This window comes from Toxorhynchites rutilus, chromosome 1 (genome assembly GCF_029784135.1).
Source record: "Toxorhynchites rutilus septentrionalis strain SRP chromosome 1, ASM2978413v1, whole genome shotgun sequence".
Classification (NCBI taxonomy): domain Eukaryota; kingdom Metazoa; phylum Arthropoda; class Insecta; order Diptera; family Culicidae; genus Toxorhynchites; species Toxorhynchites rutilus.
In genome coordinates, this window is record NC_073744.1 from 197,873,586 (window position 1) to 197,894,568 (window position 20,983).

The 20,983-nt window shown below is 33.5% G+C and overlaps 1 protein-coding gene across 9 annotated transcripts in view; it reads left to right on the top strand.

The window, feature by feature from the left end:
* LOC129781086 (blood vessel epicardial substance) overlaps positions 1 to 18,201 on the top strand; it is a 196,467-nt gene extending 178,266 nt beyond the window's left edge. For 3 of the 9 annotated variants that reach the window (XR_008744098.1, XR_008744165.1, XR_008744191.1), the window contains 6 exons: positions 3,585 to 3,687; positions 3,747 to 3,896; positions 7,865 to 8,033; positions 8,755 to 9,206; positions 9,521 to 9,553; positions 16,755 to 18,201. Coding sequence is in view for 3 of the 9 variants with exons in the window: in XM_055789169.1 (XP_055645144.1) it covers positions 3,585 to 3,687; positions 3,747 to 3,896; positions 7,865 to 8,033; positions 9,521 to 9,553; positions 16,752 to 16,819 (523 nt within the window). In the remaining 6 variants the exon portion in view is untranslated. Of the gene's footprint in view, positions 1 to 3,584; positions 3,688 to 3,746; positions 3,897 to 7,864; positions 8,034 to 8,754; positions 9,207 to 9,520; positions 9,554 to 16,751 lie in introns of all 9 variants that reach the window. The other 6 variants (XR_008744100.1, XR_008744101.1, XR_008744099.1 and 3 more) reach the window with 6 other exon arrangements.
* Positions 18,202 to 20,983: the final 2,782 nt, after the last annotated feature.

Consider the following 20,983-nt stretch of genomic DNA (forward strand, 5'->3'; position numbering starts at 1 on the left):
TGGAGAGAATTCAATATCGCTGTTTGCGTGTTGCTCTAGGATGTATGCAGTCAACGCATACAATGAGCCTAGAAATTTTAGCTGGCATCCTTCCTCTTTCTGTGCGCTTTTTCGAGTTATCATTCCGTTTTTTGATACGTTGTGAAACACTAACCTTAGGTAATCAATCTAAGCGAATGTTACTATATCATGAATTTCTGACCCTGGAAAGCCCATCGGATTCATCTGGTTTCCAATCCATTCCTTTAATTTTGTTCAATCCTTCTATTAATTTTGACTTGACAATGAAAGTTTATGTTAGTGGTATTTCAGGTGATCTCCGCCAAATAGTTATGCCTGCAATATTCTTGTCAAGATATAAACATATTGACTCAACCAAAACTTTTTTTACTGATGGATCCAGTCTTCATGGTACCACAGGCTTTGGGGTATTTAATATTGACTTCTCCACATTCCGTAAGCTTAGTTTACCTTGTTCGGTGTTTGTTGCGGAATTGGCTGCGATATACACTGCTTTACAACATATTCAGTCCTTGTCACCCGAACATTTTTACATCTTTTCTGATAGTCTCAGCTCTTTAGAGGCACTTCGTTCGGTAAGGTCTAGATATTCTTCGTATTTCTTGTCTGAAATCCAACAGCTTTTAAGTGTTTTGATGAGTAGATCATTTAATATCACTTTTGTATGGATTCCCTCTCATTGTTCGATACCAGGAAATGAAAAAGCAGATTTTCTAGCTAAAAAGGGCGCAATGGAAGGAGTCTTATTTCATAGGCCCATTACTTTTGATGAATATCTCAATATTCCTCGTGAACGTGCACTTGAATCTTGGCAGACAAGTTGGAATGGAAGTGATAAAGGTCGGTGGATGTATTCTATCATTCCTAAAGTTTCCCTCAAATCATGGTTCAAAGGATATAATTATTCCCGTGATTTCATACGGGTAGTGTGCAGACTAATGTCTAATCATTATTCCTCGAATGCACATCTTTTCCGAATTAATATTAGTGATAGTAACTTATGTGTTTGCGGTATAGGTTATCACGATATTGATCACATTGTGTGGTATTACTCTGATTTTCAAAATAACAGGTTATCTTTAATAGAAAATTTCCGCGAAAAGGGAATGACACCCTATGTTTCGATCCGCGACGTTCTGGCTACACGCAATCTCGATGCTATTTCGTTGATATATTATTTCCTCAAGTCCATACACTTTCAAGTATGAGTATGTGTGTATTTTTTCTGTTATTTTTAATTATCGTCTACATCTCCAACTTTTTTTGTTTTTTGTTATTAATAATTCTATTATTTACCAATAATCTATGGTTTTAATGTTTTCATTTTTCTCCAACTATTTCCCTCAGAACTTAAACACATTCAGATTCACGCATTCGCACGCAATCTTCAAGGAGGTGGTTATCTCTATCAAAAAATCCTCAAGAAGAAGCCTCAAGTATTATTTTATTATGTATTGTTATATAATTATTTATATTGTATCATTTCTTGAAAAAACTATAGGGTTTTTATGCCTTTTTGAGAAAGAACATTTGCATAGTTCTACTCACAAGGGCTTTTCCCTATTCACAAACACGGCTCATTGATGCTTAACGTTGCTGAGCCAATTGAAAATAAATGATTAAAAAAAAAAAAAAAAAAATAAATATTTGTTTTGTGGGCGAAGAGTTTGAACATATTTCATGTAAGGTCAATATGTGAATTGGCCTTGAAAAGCATTTTGGATATTTTGATTGGGCGAAGAAATGCATGAGGAATTCGACTATTTTCGGCTCTAAATTTATTCAATTCGACACGAGATCGCCAGAGTCAGACCAACGAAACACTCCCCGCAATCGTTCATCCGATTAAATTATAAAGTGGAATCAACACATTAATCTATCAGAAACATTCCCAGTAAACACTGCCAATTCGTGCCGAGATGACGCACGAACCGTGATGACACGGACCACCGAATTGGCTCTGCAGCTTTCGGGCACATATCAGCTGGGCGGCCCGTGTCTCGCCGCGGCTTATCATCATGAAGCCCCCTGAAATCCGGTGTAGATTTCCAGTGAATGAGGGCCCTCAGCTCAGGGAGGACAAAGTCCAGCTGTGTGGTGGAGGTGCCATAAATCTGTAGATAAAAAAGTGCCTCATTTTGGCAATAAAATTTAATGCGGTGGCCTCCTCCGGCTCTCCGAGTTTTTCTCTCTCTCGCTCTCGCTCTCACACTCACACACACCTCGATAACACCGGGCACAGCTTTGTTGGAGGTTTTGTGGCGCTGTTTGTTTGGGTTAGGTCAGTTCCAAACAACACTGCCCCCCGGGAAGAGGACATGTCGTTGATGTCGCTTTCGATGTATGCGTCGCGGACGTGAACGCTCTCCCCTGAAAAGGGGCAGAAGAGGAGTATTTGTTTATAATCGCCCCGCAACTGATAACACTCCGGACAAATTTTGGGATTACAAGTGGGGTGTTACAAGAGGGAAGGTGAATCAACGTTTTACGACGCGCACCTCCACCGATTCGTTTGAGTCGGTGGAGACGCATGATTGCACACGTATGCACATTTCAAACATTGTTACGTGATTTCATCACCTTTCCGACCGGTGAAATAATGTTTGTTTTTTTTTTCGAGCGATCTAGGAAAAGATCATATCGGTGTGTTCCAAGTTCACGTGATCAATGGCACTTCTCCAATTTCCTCCGAGAGCAATCGGTGGATTGCGTAATGTCACCTTCGGTGGAACGAAATAATGCGCCGAAAGATAACAAACTGATGACGTGTTTTAGGTGTTTGTGCGATATCATCAACTCAATTCACTAACACGCAGCAGGTCTTTGAATCATGACGTTCGAAACAGCGCAATCGGCGCTTAGGCCGTTCCAATGGCGAATCGTAAATCAACAACCTTTTTCCCGCTTTTTGTCGCTTCGTTGTGGGAAGCGTTGCGCAACATCAGTAGCACCCAGTTGCACTTGAAAATGCATATTTCCATTTCTTCGTCATTGCGGTAGATTTTTATGTTCCCGTTGAAAGCCGAGGCTAAGAATAATCACGCCGCGAATATCAGTTGGTGGTTCGTTCCCCTCGCGGTGTTGACAAAACCATTGCGGAATTTGTGTCCAAAAATAATGATTTTTTTGGCGCGTTTTTTCCCATATTTTGCCCCGGTATTCCAAATCGGGTGTGGGTGGGAGAGTGCAAATACCGCTAATGAGGACCCAGACCCAGAGACTTCTTTCTTGTTCACCGCTACTGCTGCTCCATTGTCGCGTCCGGGGGTTATTGGCGAAGATGAATGGTGCGCTGCGTCCCCCTGGCGGTAACCTGAATGTCATCACACGCGGACTACGGTTGGGTGGAGGTTGGAAAAACAAACTTCGCTTCAAAGGTCGCCGTTGGTTTTTTTCCCCGGTTCTGTGCTGTTCCCGTTTATTTTACACGGAGTCGTCTCACATGCTTCTGAGTGCTTAATGATGTTGTTTGGAAAGATGGAAACGAAATGCTGTATGCGAGCGTGTGTGCCTCACGTGCTTTAATATTACGCTTCAATTCATCAATTTTTTCACCTTTTCAGACTTGTCGTATCCCAGAATCAAAAGGCGCTGCACATAGTTTTTCCCCATCAGTTCCTGGACTCGCCAGAATGGTTCGGAGTGTCTACGGATGACTACTTCCAGGTAATTGGCAGCTATGCTAATTGGTTTGGAGGTTTACTGAGATTTATCGTGCTTTTTAGGTGTCCATAATGGCGATGGAAGAGTCCCGCGTCCTGATCTGGCATCGGGACAAGCTGAAACTGTCAATTATGGCGGAACCATTTCTTCAGGCTGTGTTCGATCACATCCTCGGACGAGACGTCGTCAAAAAGCTCATGCAGGTCACGCAGGTGAGTTCAATTAGAAAATGACATTTTGGCAAGGGATATTCTACAAATCTAGAAAATTCAGAAATAAAAATTCAGGGAATTCAAAAATTCAAGGAATTCTGAAAATACATAAACTAAAAACAAAATAAAAATTAAAAACAAATCGAAAAGTTAAAAAAAATAAAAAATATTGAAAATATCAAACATAAGAAAATTTTAAATTTTAAAAATTCAGAAATTAAAAGAAAAAAGTTAAAATTCAAAACATTCGGAAATATAGAAAATTAAAAATAATACAAACTAAAAATCAGAAAAAAAACAAAAGATAAAAATTAGAAAATGTTAAAAAACACAAAAAAATCGAAAAAAGCAGCAAAAAACTGAAAAAAATTGAGAAAAAAGTCAGATGAAATTAGAAGTATATATGATATATGCAGAGAATCATTTAAAAATTGAGAAAAAAAATTAGAAAAACACCGAAAAGCAGATAAAATCTGCAACCTAATCTGGAAAAAATTAGAAAACAAATCGGAGAGAGGGATCGAAAAAAATAAAAATATTCAAAAAAAATCATGAAAAATCAGATATATATAAGAAATATTTTTTGAAAAATCTGCAAAAAACGAGAGAACATTAGAATAATTCAGAAAATGAAAATAATAATAATTAGAAAATAATCAGAATTTTTTTTTAAATCAGAAAAAAATTAAAAACCTGATAAAAAATTGAAGAAATACATTAATAAGAAATACAGCGCGGACTCGATAAAATACAGTTTATTTTTTTTTTCACTGTATATTATCGAGCCCTGTATATAATCGAGTCAAAAAATATTTTTTAATCGTTTTTTATGCAAGTGTTTTTCTTTTCTTGAATATAAAAGAAGAATTTAATTTTTGATTCATCCCCTTAAAATCATAAAATACCTTTCTCATATAAAAAATTCGACTTCATTCATGAGGGGATAGAGGATAATATTTGAGGAAAAAAATCCTTCTACGCATATGTTCGAATTTCAACAATGACAGGGTTATAGAACTTTTTTTTTTGTTTCGGACTCTATAGCCTCAAACTGGCTCTACATCAAAAAGTATGCTACAGAAGACGATACTGTTGCTTTCATTTGAAAGATGAGAAAATTTAGTACAGAATACAGTAGTGAAACATCTAAATTAGTGGGGTTTACTAACATTTTAGAAGTGAAATACGTCAAAGCTAGTAATTTTTTATGTGTTATTAATAATTTTATCCCAACAATTTTATCCAACTTGATTGTTTCTATCAATTAAAATAAAGCTTTCTAATCGCTCTACAATTTGTTCTTTGACGCCCAACTTTTACCTATCTTTATTTCGCTGCAATATCGAAATAAACAATTCCTGATGAAAATTCAAGCAGTCTTCAAAAATCACGATTTGTACACCACTGTACATATAAAAGCCTATAGTTACATAAAAGTACATATTCGAAAAATAAAAAAAAAATTTCCAAACTGTATGTAATCGAGTCCAGAATTGTATATAGTCGAATCACATATAATCGAGTCCGACCTGTATGTCTGTAGAAAATCAGAAAAAAATCCATTGAATAAAAGAAAAAAAATGTAATAAAATTTGCAAAAAAATCATAAAAGGACGAGAAAACAAATTAAAAATTAAAAATAAAACAGAACAACAAATCAGAAGAATTTTAAAGAATTCAGAAAAAAGGTGAATCAGAAAAAAATAGAAGAATGCACAAGAAAATTTAAAAAAAAACATAAAAACCAAAATATATTCTTTTTATTTTCCTTTTGAAATAAATTCAGAAGTAAAAATCAATACAAATCACAAAACTTAAAAAATACGAAAAATGCTGAAGAATTTCGAAAAAAAATAGGAGAACTCATAAATATTAGAAGAATTAAGATGAATTGAGACGGATTCGAATGAAATCATTAAGATTAAAAATAAATTTAAAAAAATTAAAAACTGAAAAAAAATTGAAAAAATGGATAATATCTGAAAAAACCAGAAAAAAACAATTGAATAAAAGAAAAAAATTGGAATAAAATCTGCAAAATAAAAATCATGAAAGGACGAAAAACGAAATTGAAAATTAAAAAAAAACAGAACAACAAACCAGAAGAATTCTAAAGAATTCAGATAAAAGATGAGTCAGAAAAAAATTTTAGAAAAATTTACAGATTTCTGATTTGCTTTAAATTTTCTTCGTGAAAAAAAAATCAATAGAAATCACAAAATTAAAAAAATATAGAAAATGCTGAAGAATACCGAAAAAATAGGAGAACTTAGAAATATTAAAAGAATTAAAAAGAATTGAGAACAATTCAGATGAAATTATTATAATTAAGAAAAATCCGAAAGAATTCAAGTTCTTCAAAACAATCATGAAAAATTCAGGAAAAATCAGAATTATTTGAAAAACCTCAGAAGAATTCAGAAGAATTTCAAAATAAATTAGAACAATTAAAAAAAATCTGAAAAAATCACAAGATTTTAGAAGACAAGAATTCAGAAAAAGTCGAAAATATTAAGAAAATGTTGAAATCATAAAGAAATAATAGGAATTCAAAATAAACCTTAAAAATCTAAAAACATTCGGAAGAATTTCGAAGAATTCTGGAAAAATAGAAGAATTCAGGAAAAACAAAATGAATTCAGAATAAATTAAAAGAGTTCAGGAGATAACAAAAAAAATTGAAAGGATTCATAAGAATTTTGAAGGATCTAGAAAAAATCAGAACAATGCAGAGAAAATTAGAAATTCAGAAAAATAAACGAAATAATAAGAATTCAGAAAAAAATCTGAAAATTTTGAAAAAAATTATAATAAAATTTGTAGAATTGAGATAAAATAAGAAGCATTGAGATGAATTCAGAAAACAATCAGGAGCATTTAGGGAAATAATGAAAAAATTAGGAAAAAAGTCAGAAAAAATTCGGAAAAAATAAGTATTCAGACGAATTCTAAAAAATTTTTTTTTTTCAATTCCAAGGGATTTAGGAAGAATTCAGAAAGACTTTTTACAGAAAAAATGCTGATAAAAAAAGAAAAATTCGGAAAAATGGGAAAAAAGGGAAAAAAAGGGAAATCAGGGAAAATCAGAGATCACATGTTACAACCAGAAGACTTTGAAAAAAAATCAGAAGAATTTAAAGACAAATTGGAAGAATAAAAAAAATAGAAAAAAAGAAACATTCAGAATTTTTTATAAATATTTTAAAATTCAGAAAAATCAGCAGCGTTTAGAAGAAATTTAGACAAATTCAGAAAAACTAAGAATAAAAAAAAGAAAAAAATCAGAATAAAAAAAACAAAAAGTTGAAAAATTCAATAGAATTAATAAAATAAAAAAATCCAAAAAGACTCAAGAAACGAATCAGAAAAATTGATAAAAAAAAACATAAAATACGAAGAAACAAAAATAAACAAAAAATCCTTTTCAAATTTCTCCAATTTATTTTTTTTTTAATATCCTGCCTATTTTTCAAAAGTTCTGCAGTTGTTTCTATTGTTCACATTTTTTGCGATTGCTGCGGTCTATTTCTTAAAATGTTTTATAATTTTTTATTTAATTTTATTTTTTGTTAATTTTTAATTTTTTTTTAATTAAATTTTTTGCTTTTTTATTTAATTTAATTTTCTAAAGTTTTACATCACTTGAAAATTGTGTATTGTATTTTTATTGTGGTGTATTCTTATATTTTTAAATTTTCTGCGGTTCGCTATTTTTTTAAATTTTTTTTTTAGTTCTTCAATATTTTTATTTTTTTTACGAAAACAAGAGTTTTTCTTTATAGTTTTTTTTGTGTCAAAGTATCGTTTCACTTCGTTTATTCAAGGCTTTGAACATCAATTTTCTAAAACCTTTTGTGTCAACTTTCGAATTCTTTCTAATTTTTTCCACCATGAAGAACTCCAAAATTTCAACACATTAACATTTTAAAGTTCTAAAATTCGTCGTTAACTAACGTTTCCCGTTGCAGGTCAGCGAAACGATGGCCCAGAGCAATGGGTACATCTCGTCCGGCTACGGGGATGATGCGGAGGACAAACCGATGCTGGTGATGAAAAACAACAAATCGAGTGACAGTAGCGGCGGAGGTGGTGGGGGTGGACACGGGATAACGGCACTCATCAATCGACAGCTGCAGGGTAAGTGTCAAGCGGCTGCTTCGCATCGGGACGATGGCCGCCTGTCTGCCACAGATAAATATTTGCTTCCAACCGAAATCTCTAGACTCCGTGTTCTCTCCGTTCGGAATCAAAGCAAGCGCTTTTGATTGGCTTAAGTTGTTTTTTTGTTCGTTCTTGTTTTACAAAATATGATTTAGCGAAACACGAATCATACACCATCACCCTCAAGGGTAAACGCTGTATCTATAGCCAGTCAATCAGTTAGTCATTTGTTCGAATTTACTTACTTTTTTACAATTTCATTAAATGTTTTCTGATTCACAACTAGAAGTAGAGAGTTAATCGTTTTAAATATTTCGAATTTGTTTGTGTGCTGTAACGGTTGACCGCAGGACATCAATTTAAAGTAGGAATCAAGTTAAATGATGTTAATGAAAGCAATTTATTACTCCTCATTTCATCGCTGGCATTCTCAACTCATCATCATGTTGACCCTTTCGACAACGATGGATCTATCTGAACACAGTTTGGGCTATCAAGCAAAGACCGTTCGGTGTCGGGAGGGCCAATCGCTCTTGCTTGGTTTCAGTTGAAACAATTTACACGATTTTATTTATATTTTGATACTATTTTTTTCATCACTTCGCCTCGCACGCTTTCTTTCCGTTTCATCTGTGTCCAACCTTTGCACACCGCCATTTTCCCACCAAACCTGACGATGTCGACGTCAATCGCGCAGAGGAGAGCATCCCGCTGCTGTTGGACCCTGCCGCTGATAATCCTTCGCCACTAATGTCACTCCACATGCGACTGCTCCACTCGGATGAGAACAAGTTCATCAAGAAGATCTACGACGTGTGACGTTCGCGTTTTGGATAGCAACAAGGTGCCGAACAGAAAGGATCCTAACGACGAACATTGCCGATACACATCACACTCATGCTGTCTAGTCCTTTAATATTTTTTTTTTGTTTGTTTGAGTTTTATTTTCACTGATCCTTTCGCAGTGGATTTTTTTTCTTTTGCAAATTCATCGTTTAATGTGTGCAATGTAAAAACGGAACAACGACTCATACGTAACCTCAAACATCGTTGATACAAGGAAGCGAAGGAGAACCCATCTAATCGGCGGCGCCTTTGTACACAATTCTTGTTTTTCGTTTGTCGACTGCTTTTGAAACACTTTTTTCGGTAAGTTTTTTCTTATTTTTTACCTTTTTGAACATTTTTTTTTTGTTTTAATTCTCAACAGGATCATCTATCTCTCTAACTTGTTGTCGTTTTACTCTATTAGATTGCAACAATATTTTTGAGCTTTCGGATTTACCATAACAACAATAACGAATCAATCTCTCGGTTCTAACTCATACATCTGTTTCTCTTGTTTTTTCTTCCCAAACCCATTTCCCTCAACAACTAAAAAAATAAAAAAAAAACATTATAAACAACCATCCCCCTCAAACATTCCGCGTCGTCTCATTGCGATTCTTATGAACGAATCCTAGCTCTGCCTAGGATTTCCAAATACTACTACTGTGGTAAGTTTCCAGACCAGTCGGAACTGAAAAATTCCGCAAAACACTAACGCAAGAATGGATACAACATTTCACGTTTTCATCATCGCACCCAGTGTGTCCGTTCACCACAATTACGCTGCACCCCTAATCCCTGCTCTTCATATGTCGTGATTTTCGTGATTTGTTCCAGTCCCAATTCCTAGCTTACCTCAATCACCCTTTCTCTCGTCAACCACTCCTCGTCCCAACTGTACTCCTCTGTCTGTTACCATCCATGTGTGCAGAAGTGATAACCTGAAATTCACCAGTCAACTGTGCTTGCAAATATCCTGTAAATGCCATGCATCCGTTTTGATCCAGATCCTACCCATTTGATGCGAACTATTTCTCAAACTCTATCATCCTTTTCTGCGAATAATTGAGTCAAACATGCTTGTATTCAAACCCAATCCACCACATTAACATAAAAAAATTAACGTAAAAATATCAAAAACATAAAAAAATGAATAAAATAAAATAAAAGAATTGGTCAAATTTAAAATATAGTAGTGAAACAATGAAAAAACAAAACAAATTACAAAAGGAAATTAAAAATTGGAAACAATTTTAAAAACCAAATCATTAGAGAAAACATAAATGTAATAAATTAATTAATAATAATAATAAATAAATTAATAAGAGATTAAACCTAGAAATTTCAAAAATCGAATAAAATGATAACAAAAATCAAAAAAATTGAAATTTTTGAAAAATTGGCAGAATGAAGAGAATTTGGAAATTTATTCAAAACTAATAAGAAAAAGGAAATTGAAAAATTGAGTACAGAAAGTTAAAAAAATCATGAAGTGAAAGCTTTAATTTTTTTTTTATCTGTATTTTAGTGACTTTCAACACATTTGGCTGGTTCGTCACTTTGCTTCCATTTTTGGAAGAATGTCGGGAGTGAGAATTGAACTCGTGACCTTTAGCGTGAGAGGTATGAATGTTACCACTACGCCAGATCGCCTCCACAGCATTGAAAAAAGACAAAATCATGAAAAAAATTAAAGTTAAAATTTATAACAATAATCAATAAATAAATTAACAGTTGAATAAAATAAACAGATTTTAAGTTAAATATAAGAATGAAAACAACGCATGAAATGATAGCACTTCCGAACAAGAAAAAAATATTATTGAAAATTAATAAAAATCTTCAAATAACTAAACTCTAACAAAAAAAAATTAATAAATAAACAAAAATTAAAACATGATTTCAAAAATTCAGAAAAAAATATATGAATGAAAAAACGAATAAAATCACAAAGCAGTTTAAAGATTCCAATATAATAAAAATCATTTAGGATAACTAAAATATTTGAAAAATTGAACATTCGAAAATAATCAAAATAAAATATTTGTGGTGGTCAAATAAATAAAACTGTTAAAAAGAATTTTCAGAAAACATTGTTACTGAAAACGAGTTCGTTTTTTTTGGTATTTTTCCGGCTTAAAAATGATCTTCTTGATATTGCGATGCTATCCGTTTACCTTGGCACTCTTCTCAAATATGTAAGAAAAAACACGAACCATGAAATGTGGAAATGTGATAATAACGGGAACGTTAGAAGCAAAATAATGAGTAATAATTAGAAAACTAATAAGATATTAATTTAACTAGTTAAACTATAGTTATGAGAAAATTGAAGAATTATTTTAAAAGAATTAACATAGATTAAAATAATAAAATAATAAAAGAAAAAAAAATAGATGAATAATATAAAATGAACGAGAAATTATTTTTAAACATTGAATAAAATGATAGAGTCGCCGAAAACGAATGTCTCAAAACGAATTTAAATTAAAAAACATTAGAAAATATTTGAAAAATTTGAAGCAATAAAAAATGAAAAAATGATTTGGAGAAATTTCAAGATTTCCAAAATTATTTTAATCAACGGAAAAACAAAAATAAATAAGGTTACGGAAATGTTGAATAAAATATTAAACTGTTCAAAAATGAGTATATTGGGAAAATTGAAAGGGAAAGTGAGATAGTATTATGAAAAATTACACACTTCCGAATAAAAAAAAAAACTTCTATATAACTTGCATCTCGAATGAACCGCAAGTATTCGGTTTTTGGGGTTTTCAAATGTGAAACAACAGAATCCCAGCCCCGGTGAGTTTTTTTTTATTAATCCGTTTATTTTTACAGGCTCAGTTACATAAGTTTAAAGGAGCCAAACTCTTAACTATATTTCAACTAGCATATAAGCCCCGGTGAGTTAACGATCATAAGACCTAATAAAGACTTTATTTCCTGGAAAAAGGATAAACAGAAAACAAAAAAAGAAGAAAAAAAACGAGACATTGATTTTTTTTAGTTAAAAATTTATTCAAACGATTAAATAAAAAATACTTGAAATATAAAAGAATTTAAAAATTATTTCAAATTTAAAAAAATTAAAACTCCACGAATAAACAAATTAATGATATGGAAATATTTGAAACAGTCAAAACATGGAAGGAATTTAAAAAATCTAAATTATTTAAATAAGGTTAAATATATAAATTGTCATTTGTTAAAAACTTCTAAACTATTAAATATTCCAAAAAAAAAAATCGAAATACACAACCTGTTTGATTTTGACACGGTTCGTTTTCGACAACAAGAAGTTTTCGCAAAGAATATAAGGAAGAGCCAATCTACGGCAAAAATCTTTCTATTTTTTGGAAAATTGGAAAATTGCAAATTTATATTATTTTATGGAAGTTTGAAATTTCATAATTAAAAAATAAATTCAAGAAAGTTGTAAAAATGAATAACTGGAAAAACAAATCGTAAAACTCTACAAGATTAGAAAATTGAAGAAATAAAATCAAACAAAAATTAATTAAAGAATAAAAATTGGGAAAGTAATTTTTCAGAAAATTCAAAACATTTTAAAAGGAAACCTTTAAATTGAAAGATTTGAATTAGTTGAGGAAATTGAAAAGTAATAAAGAATTTGAAGAAATAAAATTTAATGAATTAAAAAATAAATAAAATTTCAAAAAAAAAATAATTTTTCAGTTAAAAAGATGGAATAAATTGAATAAAACAAAATAATCAAAATTGATAAAGAATTCTAACAATTAGAAACTATTAAATAGTGAAAAAAAATAAAAAGAATGAAAATTGAAAATTAATAAAACATTTTAGGTATTCAACATTTGCTAGAAAATAATAAGAAAATAATAAAAGGAAAAACTCGAATAGTACAATCACTCAGAGAAAATTATAGAAATGAAATTTGAAGTAATAAAAATTAAAATAAAAAATTCACAAAATTATAGAAAAAAGGAAAAGAAAACGAAAAAGGAAATAATTTTATAAAAATTCAAATAATGTTACTTTAAAATATTTATTAAATTGTTGAAATTAAAAATATATAATAGACATCAGAGGAAAATGTACAGCTATTCCATGTCAAACCTTTTTTTTTCAATTCATTTATTTGTAGGCTCAATCGCATAAGCTTTGCGGAGCCGCTAATTCAAGATTTGTATATACAAGATTTCAACATAAATCTATGTTTAGTAGGATTTGACCAATTACTCGCGGTTTACTCGAGGTTAGAGAGGCAACAATTTTTACGGGACGGGCCAGGTTAGGGATATGGATATGAGGTATCGTTGTCTCAACCGAGAGTTGCCGCACGCACTGTAGCATCGTGCTTAATGACCAGGGATAGCATCTGGTGTTCGACTATCTGTCGAGGGTGGGCGACGGTGAGACGAGGGGAATATCAAACCTGTCTAGTGTTTCCTAGTTTTTCGTGGAAGTTGGTAGTTTTGTTCCATATCGCAAGATATAAAACCCGTGTTTTTTTATTTTTTTCATTAGGGTTCTTATTTTCATTTCAGGGGCGTTCGAAAAATTAACTTTTTCCTTTTCCTTTTTCATTTCCAAAAATGACTTTTGCGAAAATTCATAAGCTGCTGGAGCGATTCAGATGATCAACAAATATGAAGACAAAAGATTCACCAATGCCAAATGCCAAATTTGTTAACAATAAGAATAAATGAGAAAATGAAAATATTGAAAGAAACAATTTCAAAAACATTGGAAAATTTTTCACTGTTATTAAATTCACATTTTAAAACATTTGAAAAACTAACTTTCAAATTAAGAAAATATCGAATAAATTAATAATATATCAATATTGGATAATTTTAAATTAAAAAAACATAGAGAATAAAAAAAAAATAGTACTGGACAAAAAATACAAACACTAAAGAAATCGTTCTAGTCTTAATTCCACAGGATGGCTTACAAAAATACAATAATTTGTCATTTGTAAAAATTTTCCTAAAAATTTGAAACGATAAAAATTAAAGAATTTTGAAACAACCGATTGATTCTAACAAAATGGAAAAGCAGTGCAGAAAAAAAATTCAAAAGAAGAAAAAAAAGACTAAATTAAAAATTTCATGAAATTCTAAACATTGAGAAAAAATGGTAGAAATTATAGAAAAAATATAGGAGCATCAATAAACCGAAAAAAATTAAAATAGAAAAATTTCAAAGAAAAAAAAAAGAAAAACTTAGATAACACGATATGGTGAACATAAAAAAAAGGAAATAAAATTGTTGAAACTCAACCTAAATAGCTGTCAAAAATAAAATCTTTATAATTTTCAAAACTATGAAAATATTGCAAAAAAATATTTGCAGTGAAAAAAAAATCCAAATTGCAAATACAGCTTAAATTTTCAGATTACATATAATAAAAATTATAAAGCATTTAAATAATAAAAAAATGAAGCTCAAATAATAGAATTGAAAGATTGAAAGTTGAATTCGAGAAATGGCATTATCGGAAAATTGATTTTTTTTTTGTTGAAAAATAGTAACAATTAAGAAAAAAAAACATTTCGAACATTTTTTGAAATTTTGAAAAACTCATAGGAATGATAAATTAGAAAAAACCGGAAAATAAAAATAGAAATAATAAAATAAGGAAAAAAAAGCAACCCAAATTGATAAAATTAGACAAAGAAAAATGGTTGAATAACAAAACGGTAAACTAAAGAAAATCAAAAAAGCAAGAAATTGAAATTGAACAATAATGAAAATAAATAAATGTCCAATATCGTTCTACTGCATTGCTTAAAATTTGAATAGACTATCAAATTTCAAAGCAAATGTTTTTTGACGTAGGACTTTAAGTCTTTATTTTCCATACTGGGGGTAACTTGAATGAATTGAACATCATTGTCTCTGTTCGTCTATATTTCATGCGATGGACAGCTTCAGAAAGTAAATGAATTTTGTGCAAAGTCGAATATTTCTTTGACCGCGAATATACCCACCAAACCAAATCGATAACCGTCGGGGCGAAATCTCAGTCTACTCATTTTTTCCCCCATTTTCCCTCGTTCTAATTTGTGAACGATGCCAATAGCAAAATTAAAATAATGCAATATTCTTCTCTGGTGGTTCTCTTTCCTGGTTTTGCCTTCGATTTCGGATCGACATTTCAAAATATAAACTCGCATCTAGCGTCGTTAGCTCGAAGGAATGAGGGAAGTTTTGCTGAGTTCTCGTACTTCACTGTGAATTGGGGGAATGACTGATAATGTTGTGTGATGATTTATTACACCTCGTTTAGAAACGCGCGCGGGGAGCTGGAAACACGTGTAAAGAGGGATGTTGGTGCTTTCTTCGGAAAGGAGGACAGAGATTTAATTTTGTTTGATCCATTAGAGGATTATATATATTCTGTTTAGATTATTTATTTCACTTGTTTTCACTTCTTCTTAGGAAATAAAGATAAGGTCAGGTCGAGTCGGTCGTATAAATTATATGAATTATAGTTTTCCAGGACAAGTGTTTTTTTTTTCTTAACAAGTTGACAAGACAAGCTGAACGTCTGATAATAAATTCACATCGTTTTGAGTTCGGATTCTTAGATCAAAACTAGTTTAATTTCCGTATATTATATGGGGGGTTTATAAGAGCGTCTTAGAGAAAAAGATTTTTTTTCAGCAGAAGGAATCTACAAAAACAAATAAATGGTTTTTCTACAATAGGTGTTGTCCTATTTGTCCCAAACTCATCTACCTCATTTGTATATTGCTCATAATTCAACCACCACAATGTTATCGTTTGTCAAACGTTCATTGGATTTCTATTTGTAACATTGTAAGAGTTGATTTTACTTAGGTGTTATTGACATTCTGACCTCTGCTATCTTCGATTTAGTCACATATCGTAAGGAGTGCATCGAAAAGTAGTCTTAAATTTTCAAACATCAAAATAAATTTGAAAACGCTCAGAAAGTGTTTACAAAAGTAAATTTTATTAAAAAATATTAAGTTTACATAGCAATGAAATGACAAAATTAAGCTTATTGTTGATTTCTAAAAATATATTGAACATTAGTTTTCAATCCACTCATCAAATTGTGCTCAGTAGTTTTTGTGCACTTGCTGGACGCTGCACACCAATTCTCCTTGAACTCTGACATATTTTAAGACACTGTATCATCCTTCTTGAATTTTTTGGCCGCAGCTGGGGACGGTTAGGTGGGTTGAGATCTTTTTCGAGGAAAACTCTTTTTGCTTTTTATTGGTCTTTAGACCATGTCTATGCTTAATCCGCTGAATCATCCCATCACTGGTTTAGAACTTCTTGGCCAAATCACGAATAGATGCAGACCTGTTCTTCTGAATATAATTTACAACTTTTCGGTCCAATTCGGGATTACTTGGACCGAGTGTTCGTCTACTTCTGCTGAGATCTTCGAAAGAACACTCATTACCGACGTTCAAAACGACATTTCGCAAAAAAAAATTTATGACCGAGACTAAATGACTTGTATTTCGATTTTTGACATGTAAACAAAGCGTGCTCTGATTACACGACAAAAAAAAGTTCACCCGTTTGTGTGTAATAATGTGTTAAATGTTTAAGACTACTTTTCGATATGGAACATGGCGATCCAAATCGCATCTTTTCAACTCGAGTGTGGCAAAATCGGTGTCGTAATATCCCCCATCCATTTGCATGTAAATGTTCCGTAGAACATCCCGCGCATTCCCCGCCTCTTATATCCACACAAACATAACCCCACACAAACATAACCCCACAAACATAACCCCACAAAAACACAAACATTGCACTGCAATCCGTCCATCCCCCGCCTCAAGCAAGGCGTGTTTTAATCCTCTCCGTTTGATCTCTCACGCGAAGCAGCAGCGGATCCGAATGCGTGGCGTCTCGGCCGAATCGACGAAGGGGACCACGAAACGGCCGTTTAATATTAGGCCTGGCGGTGTGCCCCCCAACTGGACAGCGGCGACGGCGGTTTTGATGGTCTGTACGGAGTTTCGCCGCTGCCCGACGTAAGCTGGACCAACCTCGTGGAATCAACACCAATGGAGGGCACCGGCTGTTTAGGTCCTCTGGAATGACTTTCGTTGGCATCCAGCGTCTACCCCGAGAGGTGACTTCGCAGGTAGACCAGAGCGTTTTTTGAAGACGGTACAAAATTGATTCGTCAGCTTCAGAGAGATGGTTAGCTTCTATTTTCTGCGTACTTTTTTGTGTTATTGTTCACATTCGCTGTTCCATTATAAATATATAGATATTTCCAAAACAGAAGCAATCCATTGTTCGTTTGTGGTTTAGCCTTCTTTTCGACCGAACGAACCTTGGATTAGTCGTCACTGTGACCTGCTATTCAAAACAAAAAAAATGAATCAATCTAAACACAGGTGCAGGACAAACAAACAAAATCAAAAATTTTACTAAACCCAGTCATTGTAAATAAGAGAGAGAGAAAGAGAGCGAGGAAGAAGAAAAGGATAACGACAGCGGAAGACATAGAATCAACCAACAAATTAAATTAGTAAATTATTATTAAAAGCCAGGTGGGTTATTGTTAGAAATACAACAAAACGAAACACAAAAAAAACAAATTCTTGATGTTTGAGGTTACTCCGATAGAAGTTTAAACAAAGAAAGAAACAAACAAACCCAATACTGATATTTGGTGCGAGAGGTGGAACACTAATAGCGTTAGGTTAGGGCGTAACAAACGGAATTAAGCGAAAGAGGGCGTGACAAAAAGCTGGACTGTTGTTTTACGTAATTATAGTTTACTGGAACACAATTGAATGTTAGTTATAACAAACTGTGCAGAATGAAAGAGGGGCCCTCATAATATAGTCATAGAGAGACAGACAGAACTCCGGTGTTATCATATTAGGTAGGCAGGATTATTAACAAGAATTAAACGGAAAGCTAAACCAAAAGAGGAAAAGAGGAGGAGAGTCACTGGACGGAAGCGGATATGCGGAGTGTTGGAATGATCTTCCGGTTTTATAAATGGATGGTGATGAGCGTAAGTGTGAGAGAGAGAGAGTGTGTGTGTGTGTGTGTGTGTGTGTGTGTGTGTGTGTGACGTGAATAAAAAACAATTATGTAGGTAAAGTAATGGAAGAAAAAACAAAAAAGAGAAACAATAAAATTGAAAGCAAATTAATCTAGTATCTAATAAGCAAGAATAAACAAAACCATGTGACATAGGTGTTAATGAGAAAAGGTGAGGATCAAAGAGAAGGAAAGCGAACGGAATCGTCCTGATTTAGAATAAAGAAACCGTGAGATAAGAATGAAAAGCTATTTTGAGAAGTAGAAATTGTGTCGGAGCGAAATTTTATTCGTCAAATGATGACAGTCCAGTCCGGTTAGTTTGGGAGCATGAGAAGACCTCTTCTGAACGACCAAACTTTACTGAATTGTATAATCCACCGATAAATGTGTCATTGTCCGTTTCAACTGGGCCCGTGTTTCATTACAATTTCTCCATTGTAGATTTAATCATCAAGAGACATCCATTCTCGAATGACTTTACATCTTGAGGAGGATTCAGATGGCCAATCCAACAAATCTTGATTTGGAACTCATAAAGACTTATCAATGCTCCTCAAAGTTTACGCCAACAGCAAGCGGTTGGCTCTTACTAAGGTTTGATTCAGTTAGATTCCGAAATCACTGTTCGTTTTATAGCAGCGGTCGTAGTAGGCGTATCTGAAATCTTTTGACAGCAAATTGTTTGGAAAACCTGTATCTTTCGATGGTAAAAATTTTACCATTTAATTTTTTTTGGTGAGTTTTGTTTTGAATAAGTTTTGCAGAATGGAAGCCGAGTGAATAAAAAATTGATTTTGGACACCCACATCAGAAATCCGGCGTGGTCAGTTGTTAAACGAAAATTGAAGAAGGATGCCAAAGTGAGTCGGGATGCTGCGGACATGAAGAGATCGTGGAATAAAAAAACCGCTGAAGTTGACCAACAGGGAGGCAAAACATTGATGGAGGGTATCTGAAGAAAAGTAGGAAAATTAATCAAAACTGCACCGGAATATTTTTTTCATTATTTTTTTCTGAAAAGAAAAATAGGCTATCTGTATTTTGATATAAAAACATCTTTTTTACTTTCAAGAAGTGCACAATGGTCCAGAAGGTGCATTCAAGTGGAAATTGGCATCTAGAGCTCGACAGTTATGCTCTAGACAAAAACTGTCTTCGACAAAGTTGTTGCATATGATAGACCGCATATTTTGATTTGTCAAAAATAGGGTGACCAACATTTACGATGAAATTAAAATTCTAACTTTCTTATCTTTATAGATAGAGGTAAACATAATTCTACAATGTTCTTCTTCTTCTTCTTCTTCAATGGCACTAACGTTCCTAGAGGAACTTCGCCGTCTCAACGTAGTATTACTTGCGTCATTTTTATTAGTACTTAGTTAAGATTTCTATGCCAAATAACACGCCTTGAATGCATTCTGAGTGGCAAGCTCTAGAATACGCGTGATCACAGTGCAAGTCGGAGGAAATTTCTTTGACGAAAAATTCCCCCGACCAGAACGGGAATCGAACCCGAACACCCGGCATGTTAGTTATGACGCTAACCACTCGGCCACGGGTGCACAATTCTACAATGTTATAAGGGGCGAACCTTGAGAGTAAAATTGAACGCATTTTCGTGTGATGCCTTTTTATGTGATCAAAGTCTTTACAGTGTCATCCGGTACCAGTTTCTCAGTTTTTTTCATTTTCTTAACATGTCCTTCTCGTCTTTGACTGTCTTCTTGCTCTTCCAAAGTTCCCGCTTCATTATTGCCCAGTACTGCTCCACCGGGCGCAGCTCCGGACAGTTTGGAGGGTTCATGTCCTTTGGAACAAAATGGACAGAATTGGCCTCATACCACTCCAGGACACTTTTAGAATAGTGGCATGACGCCAAATCTGGCCAGAATAGCGGAGCTTCGTCGTGCTGCTGCAAGAACGGCAAAAGGCGCTTCTCGAGGCACTCAGATTTGTAGATCTCGCCATTTACTGTGCCCTTTGTCACGGAAGGCTCGCTCCTCAGTCCGCAAGAGCAGATGGCCTGCCAAACGAGATACTTGGAGGCGAACTTCGACATTTTCTTCTTCTTAAATTTGTCGTCCACATCGAACTTGCTCTTGCCGGTGAAAAACTCCGACCCCGGAATTTGCTTAAAATCGGCTTTTATAAACGTTTCGTCGTCCATCACACAGCAGCCATATTTTGTCTTCTCGTAGAGCTTCCGTGCCCGAGTTTTAGCCGTCGATTGTTGCCGCTCATCGCGGTTTGGGAAGTTCTGTACCTTGTATGTATGTAGTCCAGCTCTCTTCTTTGCATTCTGGACGTAGCTCTGCGACATGCCGATCTTTGTAGCCAAATCACGGCTTGAGATGTTGGGATTTGCTTTAATCATCCGCTTCACCTTTCCCTCCGTCTTTTTGTTCTCCGGTCCCGGTTTTTTTCCAGCTCCTTTGCCGTGGTCCAACGTCAACCGCTCCTGGAACCGCTTCAACACTCTGGAGACGGTTGAATGGTGAATGTTCAACATTTTTTCCAACTGCCGGTGCGACAGGTCAGAAAATTCCAGGTGTTTGGAAAGAATTTGTTCTCTCGAATCGCGTTGCTTCACCTCCATTTTCTTTGAATCGAAAAACACGACTTCGATTTGACAGCATGTAGACAATACACATCAATGAGAAAGTGTGCAAAATTTGGTTGATTTTTACCCAATGATAAAAAAGTTATGCTAGTTGAAAGTTATGTTAGTTAAAATATTATAAACTAATGTGTCGCAATAATTTCGTGTTCGCCCTTTAGCCCCAATTTTTAAAACAAAGTTTTTTTCTATCTCTTGAAATAACCGATATAGCCCTTTCTTCTAAATTGCGTTAGGGTCACCTTATAAAACGGTTTATTTGCTCTAGCTTTTATATTGCTAATTTTACATGCAAACTGGCCTCAGAAGACTTTTAGAGCTTACTAAAACAAACATTTTGTAATGCAGAACTTGTCAATATCGCTACTCTTCTCAATATGATATTTCTTCCCAAAAAATGCGCTCTCTTCATTCGCTTGTCATTCAT